We start from the raw sequence: 14,951 nt of genomic DNA on the forward strand, positions 1-14,951 counted from the left end.
ACTTTGGGCATTGGAGCGAGGCCAACCATCTCCGGCTTAATGCTAGTATAACCAAGGAGATGGTGGTGGACTTTCGTACGTCTAATCGTGTACCCCTGGTGCCTAGCACCATAAACGGAGAGGTGGTGGAGTTTGTGGACAACTAAAAATTCCTAGGAATGCATCTGAACAGCTCATTGGACTGGTCTGACAACGCTGAGGCGATTCACAGCAAGGGGAGGAGCAGGCTGTTCCTCCTAAGAAGACTTAGATAATTTGGCGTGTGCAATAGGATGCTTCAGATATTCTACCAGTCAGTTATGGCTAGTGTTTTTTTTTTTTGTAATATCTTGCAACAACAGAGCGGGCGACACGTCAATCTCAACAGACTGGTGAGGAAGGCAAGCTCTGTCATTGGGTCCTCCTTACAGGGGGTAGAGGAAGTTGCCAGGGTACGCACAGCCAGGAAGCAGGTCGCCATCCTGAATAACTCCTCCCATCCCCTCTACCCTGAGATCTTTGGTTACTGGAGTAAGACAGGAAACAACCGTTTCCTCTACTATACCCAGGACGGAGGTGGGAGAGACTAGGAAAGTCCTTTGTGTCGGTTGCTCTCAAGCAATACAATCAGACTCATAACGGTCGCTTGCTAAGGCCAGATAGGATAACCTAGGACAACCTAGGATAACTGTTACCGTACAATACCGGAACATAAGTTGTACTGACTCTGACCTACTAAGTACTTTCCCAGAGAGGGTTGCTTGTGGCGTCTTTCTGTGGCACCCTTTCTTGCTTTTTTATTCTTACTTTTCTTTATTCTTGATTGCGACCGTCAGGGAGCAGTTTACTATGAAAACCTCCACCGGCCGTCCGTCCGTCCGTCCCTGAGTCCGTCCCTGAGTCACACCTGAGTCACACGTCACACACGTCACACCTTTGCCCTGCACCTTTGCCCTGCTCATATGTCATACAATACACAAACAAGCCCTATATAAAGGGGCAATTCTCACCAGGGAAGAGAGCATTCCTCGACTCAGACCTTATCGCCAGGATCAACTAAGCTTATAGCTTATCATCACATCCAACCATCTTAAGATACTCAGCTAGTGGGGAATGCTCTCTTCCCTGGTGAGAATTGCCCCTTTATATAGGGCTTGTTTGTGTATTGTATGACATCACGCCACATCATCAGCTGTGGACTCTGTGATGTCATCGTATCTCCATATATGGCCATCTCCGTATATGGAGATATAAGTCGTCCATGCCCAAGTATGGGCTGGTGAGCATATACGGATGACATCAGGGATATCCATATATGGGCATAAAAGGGACAAGGGCTTACAGTTAAGAGATCTCCATATATGGGCATATCAGAAAGCCCATATATGTTCATATACTGATGACATCAGGAATATCCATATATGGGCATAAAAGGGACAAGGACTTACAGTTAAGAGATCTCCATCTATGGGCATAAAGGGACAAGGACTGTTACAGTAGATATAGAGATGTCCATATATGGGCATACATGAACAAGGACTGACAAACACTGAGATCTCCATATAACCTATGGGAATATAAGGGACGAGGACAATGCGTAGCATTGTGAGCTTGTAGATCTATTTTCTAAATATTGTTGTACATTAAAAACTTGAAATGGGTCGTTCTGCATAGTACTTGGGATTTGTTGATGTAAATGTTCACATAGAGTGTAATAATTGGTAAAACAAACTTTTGGCCTATTTGTGGAGATAAGCGACCAACTTATCTCCCGATTAGGGAGTCTTACTGGTTTATTTGCACTGACTATGGACACTTATTTTTGGCCCTGCACTATTGGGTTGTGTTGGTGTGTGACACCGGCATATGGCTGGTTTTGTCTTGAAGCTGCTTGACTAAGGGCTCCAGATCAGATCAGTTCCGTTTTTTTCGTCCTCTAACTGGTAATCGTCTATCGTCGTGCTCATGTCCCCGTCTAAGTCGTCCTCTAACTGGTAATCGTCTATCGTCGTGCTCATGTCCCCGTCTAACCTGTCAATATCTCATGATTATTGTGTCCATTAACTTAAGTAACTTCATATATTCATCATGTCCAGTGGTCCTCTCATCTTGACTGGGTTCTTGCTTGACCAAGGCAAACTCTGGAGCCATTAGTCTGCTCAGGAGGAATGCTTCTTGATTGGGTTCACGACCCAAGAAGTTCTTTAGCATCTCATAGGCGTCCTTAGAACCACCAGGCTTCAGGATGCAGTTTCTGTAGTCCAAACCCACCTTAGGGTTCATGATTCCTTCCTCTTTGAAACGGGTGTAGAACATGTCCATGGAGAACACTTCACCCCACAGGTGGCGATACCTGTGTGAATCAATGTAACGTATAAGGTCACCCCACATGTCGTGATACCAGTGTGAATCACAGTAAGGTATCTTGTCCCTGGTTACCCATTGGGTTAGCCTTCGATAAGGTGGCATATATATCAAATATTTCTTAGTCGGGTCCAGACCAGTCTTGGTGTGAAGAGCTTGGTCAAATTTAGCCAAGACTATATCTTGACTCAGCGTGTACACTGAGAAGCGAGACTTGATGAGTTTGTCCAACAGGTTGTCAGGAATCGAAGCTCCTGTCTTGTAATGCTTGGATATTCTCTGTAGGGGTTCCTTCTCCCACGCCCAATTCTCCAACATCTGGGCTGGAACCTCGCCAAAGTCCAACTCCGTGTTGAATGCACTGAAGATTGCGTAGTCAGCCCGAGCACAGAGGAAGTGCATAACATGACCAAACTCATGGAAATACGTCACCACCTCGTCATGCTGCAGGAGAGAAGGGCAGTAAGCTAGGGGTCTGTTAAAGTTGGTCACTAAGGCAGCAACAGCCATCTGTCTGCTTCCATCAGGCAGCAGACAGCTGGGCTGCAGAGGGAAGTGAAATGCCGGTTTCTTTCCATCTCTGGTGAACAGGTCCAGGTAGAACTGTCCAACTATCTGTCCAGAGGAGCTGTCTGTGACACGATACAGAGTGACATCAGGATGCCATACGGGGGCGCCGTGTACCAGGCTGAACGAAAGGCCCAGCAGGTCCTGGCAGATGCCCAGAAGACCTTGGGTCACAACTTCCACTGGAAAATACTCCTTTAACTGTTTAACTATCCCAGACTTCTTCTTCATCTTTCGCTGTTTTGTATTTAACTGTTTAACTATCCCAGACTTCTTCTTCATCTTTTGCTGTTCTGTATTGGGTAGGTTTAGCGGCTTCAGCTTATGGGCCAGCTCCTCCAGGAAGGTGGAGACCGTATCGGCAGACTTTGCCATGTTTTTCTGCAGGGCATAGTCAGCATAGGTGTTGAAGCCCAGCAAAGCACTCTTCTTGGCACGTAGCTTCACCAACTTCTCCAAATCCCTTGAGATGGACGGGTCCCTCCCTGTTAACATGTTATTAATGCATTTTATCTCATTTTGTTGCTCTTTAGGGAGATGCAGTCCTCTTCTTCTTGTCTCCATGTTTGTCTCCATATATGTCTCAATGTATGCCTCTGTAGTAAGACTGTCTGCATCCACCTTCATACACTTCATCTTGTCTTGTATCTCTTTGACACTTTCTCCAAGCAGTCTCTCCATGTATCGCTTATCCTCCGTAGTAAGACTTTCTTCGTCCACCTTCATCCCCAGAGCTACTATCCTCTGGTAGACGTCTTTCCTCATGCTCATGTCCTCGTTAAACTCAGGCAGCTTCTTAGATGCATCTGTGCTGGCGGTCCTCACCTCCTGACTAGGAGCCACATACAAAGGGATGATCAACATGTTCCTCTGGACAGTGTACTCTGCCTCCATGTTGGCCAGGGCCTTCATGGTGTTGTCAAAGGTGACACTGTCCAGGTCTATGGAACCCACTGCATCATACACCTTCCTGGTCTTGGCAAGGAGCTCGTCAGACATCTGTTGGAACTGTTCAGGGCTTAGATCCCAGCGCAGGCGGTTCTCATTGCAAAAGCGAGGAGGGCTGCTGAAAACCACGTCTCCTGCAGGTCCCATGTTAGTGGAAATCAGTTGCTGTTGAGCTCTCTGAGTGACAAGCATAGCTGTTGCAGACCTTTGGAGTGTTACTGTGCCTATGCTGCCATTTTTATACCCTTCTGTTGAGCTGGTGAGTCATCATGATGTCACCTACACATTAAATTTAAGCATGCTGACATCACTGATATTAAACAGTTTCGCTATCATGGTAACAGCTGCATGCCCAAATTTGGAGACGAGCATGCTGACATCAGACTTCATACTCTGACTTCATAGTACTGACATCACAGACTAGCCTAGTAGTAGGTGCCCTTAAAAAACATGCAGTAATCCTGGTCTCTATACTGCCTAGTGCCTCCCACTTGCCAGCTGGGGCGCCTGATCTCTCTAACAGGGCATCATCTGGGATACAATCTCTTTTATGCCCATATATGGAGATCATAGTGTGGTTCTCCTAACAGGGCATATGGGATACAATTCCTTTTATGCCCATATATGGAGATCCTTAACACTGTGACATCACAGTCTGTTTATGCCCATATATGGAGATCTCTGCTCTGAGTATCTGACATCACCTGTGATGTCACCTGTGATGTCACAGTGAATATTCCTGGAACAAAATATTTTGAGATGGGGGTCCGCGGCTAAATACATATCATTTTAGGGTTCTTGATAATATGACAAAGTTTGAGAACCATGATAAAGCAACGTACATCTTTTCAGAAAACTGTTTGTATTTAAGCCTATAAGACAGTTTCGGCCTATATCAGTGGTTCTCAAACTTTGTCATGTCAAGTAAAGTCATGTAAAGATTTTTGTTAAAAATGTTCACTCTAAATTTGGGTCTTGCCTTAACCTAGATGCAGAATAGATACATGCTGCTCAGACCTGTTGGGAAACCCACACACTCCCCCAAGAGAGTGTGACCCCATTTATGTGTTGTAAAATCTGGGAATTTTCAATTCCAATAATATTTACATGTCATGCTATAAAATAAGTTCAAACCTCAACCAGTGATACTATACAGTGAATTAATATTGCACTATTAAACAAAAACAAAGTAAGGAATAGGCCTATGATTTTTTTTGGAGCAGTGAGGACGGAACCTTTGTTTTAGCCCTGTTTCTCTGGGGTCCCCATATAATCAAGTGCCACTTCTCCGCCTGTCCTCCTCACTCAGATTCTGGAAAAAGTCAAGTCGAGTAAAGTCTTTTCATTATTCTGTGTTTTTGTCTCAGTACAATGGAAACAAACTATGGACCTACCTCACCAGAACAGTCTTTATAAATGGTATATTTTCGCTAATGTTATTGTGTAGCTTAGTGTTTAAAGGGACGTTTTACAGTGAAGAAATGTTTGAAATGAAGTGAAACTGTAGCTGTTCCAGCAATGATTTGATAGGAAAATAGGCTATTTTATTTCATTATTGTTTTTGCTGGAAATACGTGTAGAATGTATTTAAGTTTATTTGGGTGACATTTTGAGTATTTTTGTGGGGGACATATTGTGTTGAGGCCATCATCTGGTGTTTGGTTCAGGTTGGTGCCATGGTATGGGGGCATGGATGGTCACATGATGCCAATCAGGGTTAGTATATGAGGTGCACCTGGTAAGGACTGCTAATCTGAGAGGACAAGAACTGATGCACACAGAGTTGTGCTGTCTCTAAGTGAGAAGAGTCTTAATAATACAAAGAAAGACAGAGCCAACAAGGGTCTCTAAAAGGCTGAGAAAGAAAGAAACTTAGCTCTCCTATATTCAGTGTTTGTTTTGTATCAACAATAGTTGGTTCACTGTTTTGTAAAGTTATTGTTTTTCATAGATCTATTTGCATTGCCTTATTGATGATAACAGTGATGTTACTAGGTTTTCAATGTAATGGGTCCCGGGACCCACAGGTGGTCATTCAAATGGGTCCCAGAAAAGTTTTGTGAGTCCTCAATACAATATTTTCGAGCGCTGTGAGCTTGTAGATCGGCTATTTTCAAAATGTTTGCCTATTTCTTATATTTACTTTACAATTTGGCTAATGTTTGAACTTAGAACTACTAAAACTACTAAAACATGTGCCCCTAATGAATTTGGGCACGCAAAATAAAATGGCGTCGGACGTCGGTGGAATCAAAACATTGACGTTTCTATCGCCTGTTTAAGACTTTCTATGTGGATTTTATTTGTGTTAACGTAGGGTAAAGTAGGATGCTTTCACCCATGAACAATGGTGGTGTCTGTGGAATTTTAAAATGTTTTTCTTTTACCGCGACCCGGTAAATTATTTTAACATGGACTCCAATGGAGGCGCATCCCCGGGACCCCAGGACCATGACATGAATGAGTCCCTGGGCGACTTGAATGAGTTTTTGATGCGGGATGCGCACGTAATGACATCACTGTGATAACTTGGTTTTTGCATTGTTTTGTCTGACAATATGTTATGGTATAAAATATTTTAGCCTATTTGTTCCTATCTTTTGGTAAACAGCTTAAACAGTGCACCTTTAAAACGGCACTTTGATAATGCACTTAACATTGTTTCAAAAGCTATGCCTTAGCCTACTGCTTAGGAAGGTCACTGTTGATTTAAGGGTCAACTTTAGTGGATTGAATATTAGTCTAGTAAATCTAGGGAAAAAATACACTCAGGTTGGACAACATTTTATTATTTAGTTTTTCAACTGATTCTGTTAGGAGATTAGGTCTACTAGCCAGGATAAAAATCTACCATGTCAGATCTGCTCACTGCAAATACCCACAGTGGCCAAATCAAGTTGGGCTCCCATCGACTTTACAGGAGGAAAATACCCAGAAAAGAATCTGCTTTAAGTAGGATGTGAGGGGTCCAACTAGGGATTTGTCATGATGCTGAATCCATTGCAAGCATTTGTTTTGCACAAAAAACATTCCTTGGGCTAAATATGGCCCCAGAAAATGATGGTTTTAGTGATGAAAAGTGAGAGTCATAAAAAAAAACATCTTTTGTTGGCGTTTTCTGGAGCCAATGAATGTTTTTTGTGCAAAACAAATGCTTGCAATGGATTCAGCATCATGACAAACCCCTAGTTAGACCCCTCACATCCTACTTAAAGCAGATTTCTTTTTCTGGGTATTTTCCTCCTGTATAGAAAGTCGATGGGAGCCCAACCTTGATTTGGCCACTGGGTATTTGAAGTGAGCAGATCATGGTAGATCTTTTATCCTAGACTTCATCTTAGACCTAATTTCGTAACAGAATCAGTTGAAAAACGAAATAATAACATTTTGTCCAACCTCTGCCTTAATTTTACCTGACTATATGTGAAAAGGTGAATTAATGTGATTGGAATTGTATTTATTAAATTGAGACTGTGATTAATGTGAAAATGAAGAAGTACTACTGAACCTTAGCCCCATATAGAACCTCACCCGTCACTGCATACTGTTGTGCTCAGAGATGAGGTCCTATTAAGGTGGTGTCTGCCTCCATGGTGAGGTAGAAAACACTTTGAACCAAAATTTTATTCAAAAAGTAAAGGTAGTTCCCCGCTCCCAGACTATGATTTCCTATCCCAGGGTACATAAAACATGCACCACGGCATGAAACAACAGCTTAAATCGTTGCCAGTAATGTAGTCTCGCGTAGCCATGGCGCATTTGAAAAGAAATGCTCCAAAAGAGTTTTCATCTCGGGGCACAACAACAGTATGCACCGACGGACGGGTGAGGTTCTATATGGGGCTATACTGAACCTATAAGACTAAAACAGACAGGAATTGTATTGGAATATGAAGATGATGAGCAGCAAATGGAGGCAGAGAGAGGGAAAAAGAAGGAAAATAGGGTTTATCTGGCTCCTGTAAACTATGTATCCCCAAATCAGCAGGAAAAGCCTCTGGACCTGCCTGGATCTCTCTGTGTCTATCTCTTGCTCTCTCTTTGTTCCTTACTGTCCCCCCGACTCGGTCGAGGCAGCACGGCTGTTCACCCCAGAGTCAGGATCTGCCTGACGTTTCCTCCTCCTTAAGAGGGGGTTTTTCGTTACCATTGTCGCAAATTGCTTGCTCAGGGTGGGGGCCTCGGGCCTGTGAGGTATCCGCTCGAGTTCTCTCGAGGGGGTACCTCACAGGTACAGGTTCTGCTCGGGTTCTCTCTCTCCTCCCCCCACCCCCCTACCCTTACCTCCCCTTCCCCTCCCCCTACACGCGCATGCGCATGCAGCGCCTGTGTGTGTGCGCGTTCGTTCGTTCGTTCGTTCTTGTACACACGCATGCAGGACCTGTGTGTGCGTGTGCCCCTTGTTGTCTTTCCCTTGTCTCTCCCTTGTTTCTCCCTCTCTCCTCTCTCTCTCTCTCTCTCTCTCTCTCATAGCTCTTTAGCCTTTGTAAAGTGTCTTGAGATAACTTGTTATGATTTGACACTTAATAAAATTGAATTGAAATTGAATTGAATAGAAGCTTTTCATTATTAAGTCTCTAGGAGGGTCTGGAAAATAGCTAAATCTAGCGATAAATCCCCTAGGTTGGCAAAACTGGAGCAGGTTTGTTAATGTGATACCTATATAGCTGCCCTAACACCTCCAATTCCTTCATTAGACTCTAATCAAATAATTAATGTTGATCAAGGTGTGTTATAGTCCAGGCGTTTCGGGCAGTATTTTGATGGATACTGCCATCAAAATGGCAGTGGTTTTTTGGGATTCTGAATCCAATGCAAGCAGTTGTTTTGCAGGAAAAACATTCCTTGAGCTAAAAACTGACCCATAATTTGGCAATAAAACTGATTTAGTGATTAGTCATCACTTCACAGTTTTGTGGTGGACGTTTCTTGGAAAGGAATGTTTTTCGTGCAAAACAACTGCTTGCATTGGATTCAGAATCCCAAAAAACACCTAGTTTAACCCCTCACATGCTACTTAAAGCATATTTATTTTTTGTATTATTTTACTCTATAGTAAACTTTGATTGGCTCCCAGAAGTTTCCCAAGACAAATCTGCGATGCCCCTATAGCCAAAAATGTTCCATATGGCATGTTCTAACTGTGTGCCAAATGTCATGCTTCTTTCATAAAGTGCACAATTTTTGCCTGAAACGCTCTGACTATTAGTCGTGTCTGACCATGTGGGTGTATGTAGGTTCTAGACTGCTGCATTTTATCACGTCATGCCAAGTGTGACATACATTGTTGTTCTAGCGAAACGAGTGTCCATGAGCACTTGACAATAATGTAGCCTCAAGCAACTTACAGTAGATGCATCTAACAGCTTAGATGTTAAACAACTCAGCAGTTGTCCAAGTGCCCACTTCTCAGGATTCCCACATGTCCCTAGTGCCCAGATGTCTCCACCCCACCTCTCCAGATTCCCACATGTCCCTAGTGCCCAGATGTCTCCACCCCACCTCTCCAGATTCCCACATGTCCCTAGTGCCCAGATGTCTCCACCCCACCTCTCCAGATTCCCACATGTCCCTAGTGCCCAGATGTCTCCACCCCACCTCTCCAGATGCCCACATGTCCCTAGTGCCCAGATGTCTCCACCCCTAAGTGACCACATGTCCCTAGTGCCCAGATGGTGTTGGTGGCCAGTTGTCGAGGTGCCCACCTTTCCAAGTGCCCATTGCCCAGATGGTTTTTGAAGTAACCAGTGAAGGCTTAGTTTCCACACAACAGTTTGCTCATGACTATTGATTTGAATTTGAATTTTGGAATGTTGCTTACCTCATGTTAAACTTAATCCTGCGTGTCTGTGTTTTCTACAGTACCTGAACTACCTGCTTCTGCTGAAGCTTTGGCTTGTCTGCTGAAGATGCATGTAGATGAAGAAAGTAGGTAGGTAACCTTTCATCTTTTAGCAGTCATTTCATTAAAGTGTACATTCTTTCTTATTAATCTCACATCCTAACTCCTAACAGCTGTACTGCCCCATCCATTGGCCTAAAATGGACCTACACCATGAACTGAAGGTAAAGGCAATGGGATGTCGATAAAACTACCAAATAATTCGACACTTTATTTGTTAGTATGACAAGTATGTCAGTATTCAGCTGAGTAAACAACCATGTACATTTTGTTATCTTTATGTTGAAGGACTTTCTACCAAAGGACTCTCAGTACCATGTCTAAGTACAAGGCTGTGAGCCAACCAAGCAGTTGGGACCACCTCAGTTTCGAGGCCACATTACAGATGACCCTTAAGACGAAGGAGGACTTACAGGTGTGGCTGAAGTCGTTGCCGGACACATGGAGAGTGGCTGTAGTCAGACCTACTAAAGACCAATAGACCATCTTGAAAGTGAGTCTTGTGATTTTGAATGTGTCAACATTCTTGGTAGTGATTTCATTTCCCACTTGTTTCAATACATTAAAGGACAACTCCTCCCCAAATCACTTCTAGGCTCATTTTCGTACTTATATTGATCCAGAAAGACTGTCCATGGTGTCTATTGCCCCTGTTGTCCAGTTTCCCCAGCAGAACGCAGCAGCTGTCATAGCATAGAGCCGCGCTACTCAACCCGCGATCCGCATGTGGCCCTTTCCGCATGCATGTCTGTGCGGCCCGTCATGATCATACAAATAACAATATGATTTTTCTAAGCCTGTCAAAGTTAACGTGCGATTAACGCGGTGATGTTTGAGCCTCGGTGCACTCCGTAGGTTAGGGATACGAGTCAGGGGGGGGCGCTCTCCATTCTGACATGTCACCACTCCGACATTGACTTCTTATTGTCGGAGTGGCAACACTTCCATAGAGGTTAGGTTTAGGGATATGGATTGGATAGGGTCAGTGTCGGAATGCAGTCAATGCACAGCACAGCACTGACAGCAGTGCGAGAAGCAGCTACACTAGAGCTAGTACAACGACGCAGTCAGACAGACAAATCTGCTGAGATTTTGCAGCAGACAACCACAGTCGGGCTCACTGGAGACTGGACGCCTGACGGTCGTGCAATATGAACGGTCGTGACCGTCATGTTTCAGGCTAGTGAAGACGTAGCCCTTGGCTGTGCTTGTCTCTGCCTCCGTGGCTCCGCCGTCATTGAAAGATAAAGTCAGCAACGACACGCATTCCAACAGATCGTAGCAGCCAGGGAACTATGCTTATTGTACCACAAATCTCCTCCAACGGGCTGTTGTGTTTCTACAAAGCTCAAAGCATCCAATTGTTTTAATTGTACAGTGCAACTGAGGCTGACTTGAGTTATTTTTCCATACAACTCCTCTCTTCACCAAAAATAGCCGATCTACAAGCTCACAACGCACCCCTGAGCCATCTTAAGTTGAGTAGCCCTGGTATAGAATGTAGTCTATAAGCCTATCACTATGACACTAATTGTTGTGGTCAAGAGTGTTTTATTTTTTCATGAATGTGTTACTAGTTGTCATTACAAACACAACCATGCCCTCGTTGTCCCACACAAGCCACCACGATCTCATAAATAATGTTTTGGGGTGAGCATTCTTCACAGTGCCAATCAAAGTGACTGGCCAATCACAGGGCATCTTTTCCGGGACTTGGCAAACACATAAAAGCCCGACATCTGTTTAGCAGAGTGTGATGGCTTGTATGGGACAACAGTGACATGGATGTGTTTGTAATGACAACTAGTAACGCATTCATGAAAAATAAAAACACTTTTGACCACAACAAATAGTGCAAAAGCAATAGGCTTAATAGGACAACGGGCATTTCTGCCTAATAGACCCCATGGACAGTCTTTTAGGATCAATATAAGTAGGGAAATGAGCCTGGCGTTGATTTGGGGAGGAGTTGTCCTTTAAGTTAATATTTATGACTGACAGGCCTCATGACCCAGCGATCCTTTTGATTACTTCACATTTCAGCCACATTTACAGTTTACAGTTTAGGCATTTAGCAGACGCTTTTAATCCAAAGCGACTTACAATTTGCATGGATGTTATCACTTCATGATAAAGCAACATTTTGCTAGATAATTTCATTTAAAATGCACTTGTATTATTTATTTTCTTCTGTAGAATACTGATGCCAGCACAAGACCAGGAAAGTCACCATTATGTCCACCGTGGATGGGCGACTGAGCAGGTCTAACACACAAACCCCACTTAAATTCCAATATACATATTTTAATGTCTGTAAATCACTGGGGTCAGAGTTCATCCACTGCTGTACATAACAAACTGTATGCCTTATTTTCACTGCAGGAGTGCTGATCCCCCCCCCCCCCCCATACCAGCCTATCCAACCATTGTGGAAATGAGCCACAATCACAACACCCATGTCACTGTGGGATCGGGATGTGGGCGCTGCTGCTATGGAGAAGCTGACCGGGCTGTTTGAGGCTGGTCACTCACCATCCACTTGCTGAAGTATGACCTGCAGGACGAGTATGGAGACGACTATTTCTACAAGTCAGCAGACCGCTCCATCTGCCCTAAGCTGAAGTTCAGCTACAGGTACTTATAATGACAGTGGAATAAAGTAGGTCTACAAAGTGTTGCTTGTAAATTGTCTATTTCCTCTATTTTTGAGTGGTGCTAACCGCTCCTACATCTGTCTTTGTCTGTTTGTATGTACGGCTTTGTCTCAAAGTTAGAATATTCTGGAAAAGTTCATTTTCTAGAATCTACATACACTGTGCATGCAGTGAAATAACCCCCTTTTTGTTTTATGTCATTATTCTGATGTTTATGGCATACATAATGAAAAAAATATTACAGTATTACAAAGACCATTCAAAACAATTGGAGAAATGTAAAAATTCTGAAGTCAGAGTTGATTGAAGTCCAGTGTCAAAGTTCCTCAATCAGTGATGATTTGGGATGCTATGACATCTACTGCTTCCAATGCCTTTTTTACACAATTTATATTTTGAGACAAAGCTGTATGAACGTACTGTTATGTCCCACACTTGGCTCATTGGCCAAGCTTTGCAGTGTGCTTAATGAATTAAACTTTTTTTTGGTACCCAAAGTGAGAATATAGTTCATCTGATGACTAGAACACCATAGAAAACGATTTTTTCTTTTTAAAGTAAAAGTCACAATTTAAGGACTTAAGATAGGCCTACCTCAAGAAGGAAAAGGCCATTACAGTAAACTACTATAAAAACCTGTTAAAACATTAGCCAAAATATAAAACAATATAAGAGGAACATTTTGAAAATAGACGATCTAAGCTCACAAGTTGTCACAGTGCTCAAACATTTTATTGGGGACCCATACAGCTGAGGCAAGGGTAGCAAGGGCTGTTTGGTCACACAGCACTGCTTTACAGACAGTTTATCAAATTAGTTGAATAATTGTTTATAAATTCCTCCTCATCACTTTATTAAAGAAACACATTATTTGATAACTTAATATCGTGCCCCTACGGTCGCCACTATGGCGTTTTACTTGTTAATTAATATATTAACCTGTAATGGTACCCAATGAACATAGAAAATGTAGGTAAAATTACATTAAATTAGCATGTTCAGAAGCATAGATGCTCCAACAATGTGACACTGAAGGCATGAAGGCCCCAAATGAACCCCTGAATTTACCTTGATCACCAAGTATATAACACAACTTGTTATTTGGATGAACCTAAGGATCATCAAAGACCCTGAATGATTACTATTGCCTTTTATGGGGTCAAACAACAGATTGACTGAACTATAAGCTATGACAGATGACAAATATGGATAAATGAAATAAAAAATAAAGAAAACATTTTCACCCTTGGCAACAGGTCTTCATAACCGATGGAGCAGAGAGACTGAGGCCTTCCCAGAAGCAACGCTTCTTCTCTGCAGCGTCCATGTGATGCAAGCTGTGTGGAGGCGTCTGTGGAACAAGGAGCACAGCATCCACTTGGCTGACATGAAGACACTCCATGGTTAAGAATAATGTATGCCAGGGAGGAGAGTGGAGCACAGCACTTCTATGGACAGGTCTTGGAGAATCTTTTATTACTTTGAGGCTCCCTTAAGGCTTCTTCTTGCTTGTTTGCTGTAGGGCAAAAAGAGGGTAACAAGTTGAATGTTGAACATGACTGCAAAGGTGAAAGAAAAAAAAGGTTGTGTAACAAGAAGATTCCTACTCACCGTCATTTCATATGGATAATGCAGTGCGGGGGCTGTAGGGGGCGAAGAATAGAACAAAGGGGGGTCGTGGTGGTGGATGTGTGCACTTCATATACAGTACACACATCCATTGGTAGTAATAACAGTGAGCCAATAATGAGTATCTTGGAGTTGCTGGTGCCCTCGCCTGGCTGTGGGACATTGGCGTCCCACAGCCGGCGTCGGAGCAACACTTCCAAGATAAACTATCTCTGCCGCTGTTTAGATCCTCTATAAGATTATGTACTGTGCACATGGAAAAGCAAGTGACTGTTAAAAATACCTGTTTTATGTATTTTATATTCCTGAACGGATTATATGACAAAGGTCTCTGTTCATAAATAGCTCAAAGTGCTGAGCAGAGGTGTCTCACTGCCATCTAGTGGCTTTTAACAGTATTGTGTCACTCTAGGGTTTCTCTACAGTAGACCAGGGGTTCCCAAACCTTTTGGGCTCAGGGTCCAAATAAATGCCAAATATTATCAAATTACCTCGAGGCACCCCAGGGTGCCACGTCAACCACTTTGAAAACCCCTGCTCTAGACTAGACCAATAGGGTCCCGTGATCCCAAAGCTTTAGGCATTTCATTTAGTTTACAGTTTAGGCATTTAGCAGAAGCTCCAAGGTGACTTACTGACAATAAGCTAGGACAGCACAAGGTACAAGTCTTAACTCCGCCGTGCAAGGCATTGAGCTTGTAGATTGATTACCGGGTATGTTTGACTCTCTTATATCAGTTTTATATCAGTATTTAGTTTGCCAATTTGGTATTCACTTGAACTCTGGTTGTTAAAGTGGGGTCAGAGGACCTGAAGGGGGGTGGACCCAGTAAGGCAGATTCTACAAATTTCTTCTAAATTAGTTTCTTTTTTCTTTCTTTTTTTGTGTGTGTGTGTCAAGGACCCCC

The 14,951-nt window shown here is 43.1% G+C and overlaps 1 protein-coding gene across 1 annotated transcript; it reads right to left on the reverse strand.

Moving 5' to 3' along the window:
- Nucleotides 1–2,013: 2,013 nt before the first annotated feature.
- On the reverse strand, nucleotides 2,014–4,005 carry LOC308293201 (thimet oligopeptidase-like; the record flags this gene model as incomplete). The annotated part of the gene is made up of 1 exon (XM_080735638.1): nucleotides 2,014–4,005. One exon carries the CDS (start codon nucleotides 4,003–4,005, stop codon nucleotides 2,014–2,016), a length of 1,992 nt encoding a protein of 663 aa, XP_080591764.1.
- Nucleotides 4,006–14,951: the final 10,946 nt, after the last annotated feature.

This window comes from Nannobrachium achirus (assembly GCF_963921795.1).
Source record: "Nannobrachium achirus genome assembly, chromosome: 10".
Classification (NCBI taxonomy): Eukaryota; Metazoa; Chordata; class Actinopteri; order Myctophiformes; family Myctophidae; genus Nannobrachium; species Nannobrachium achirus.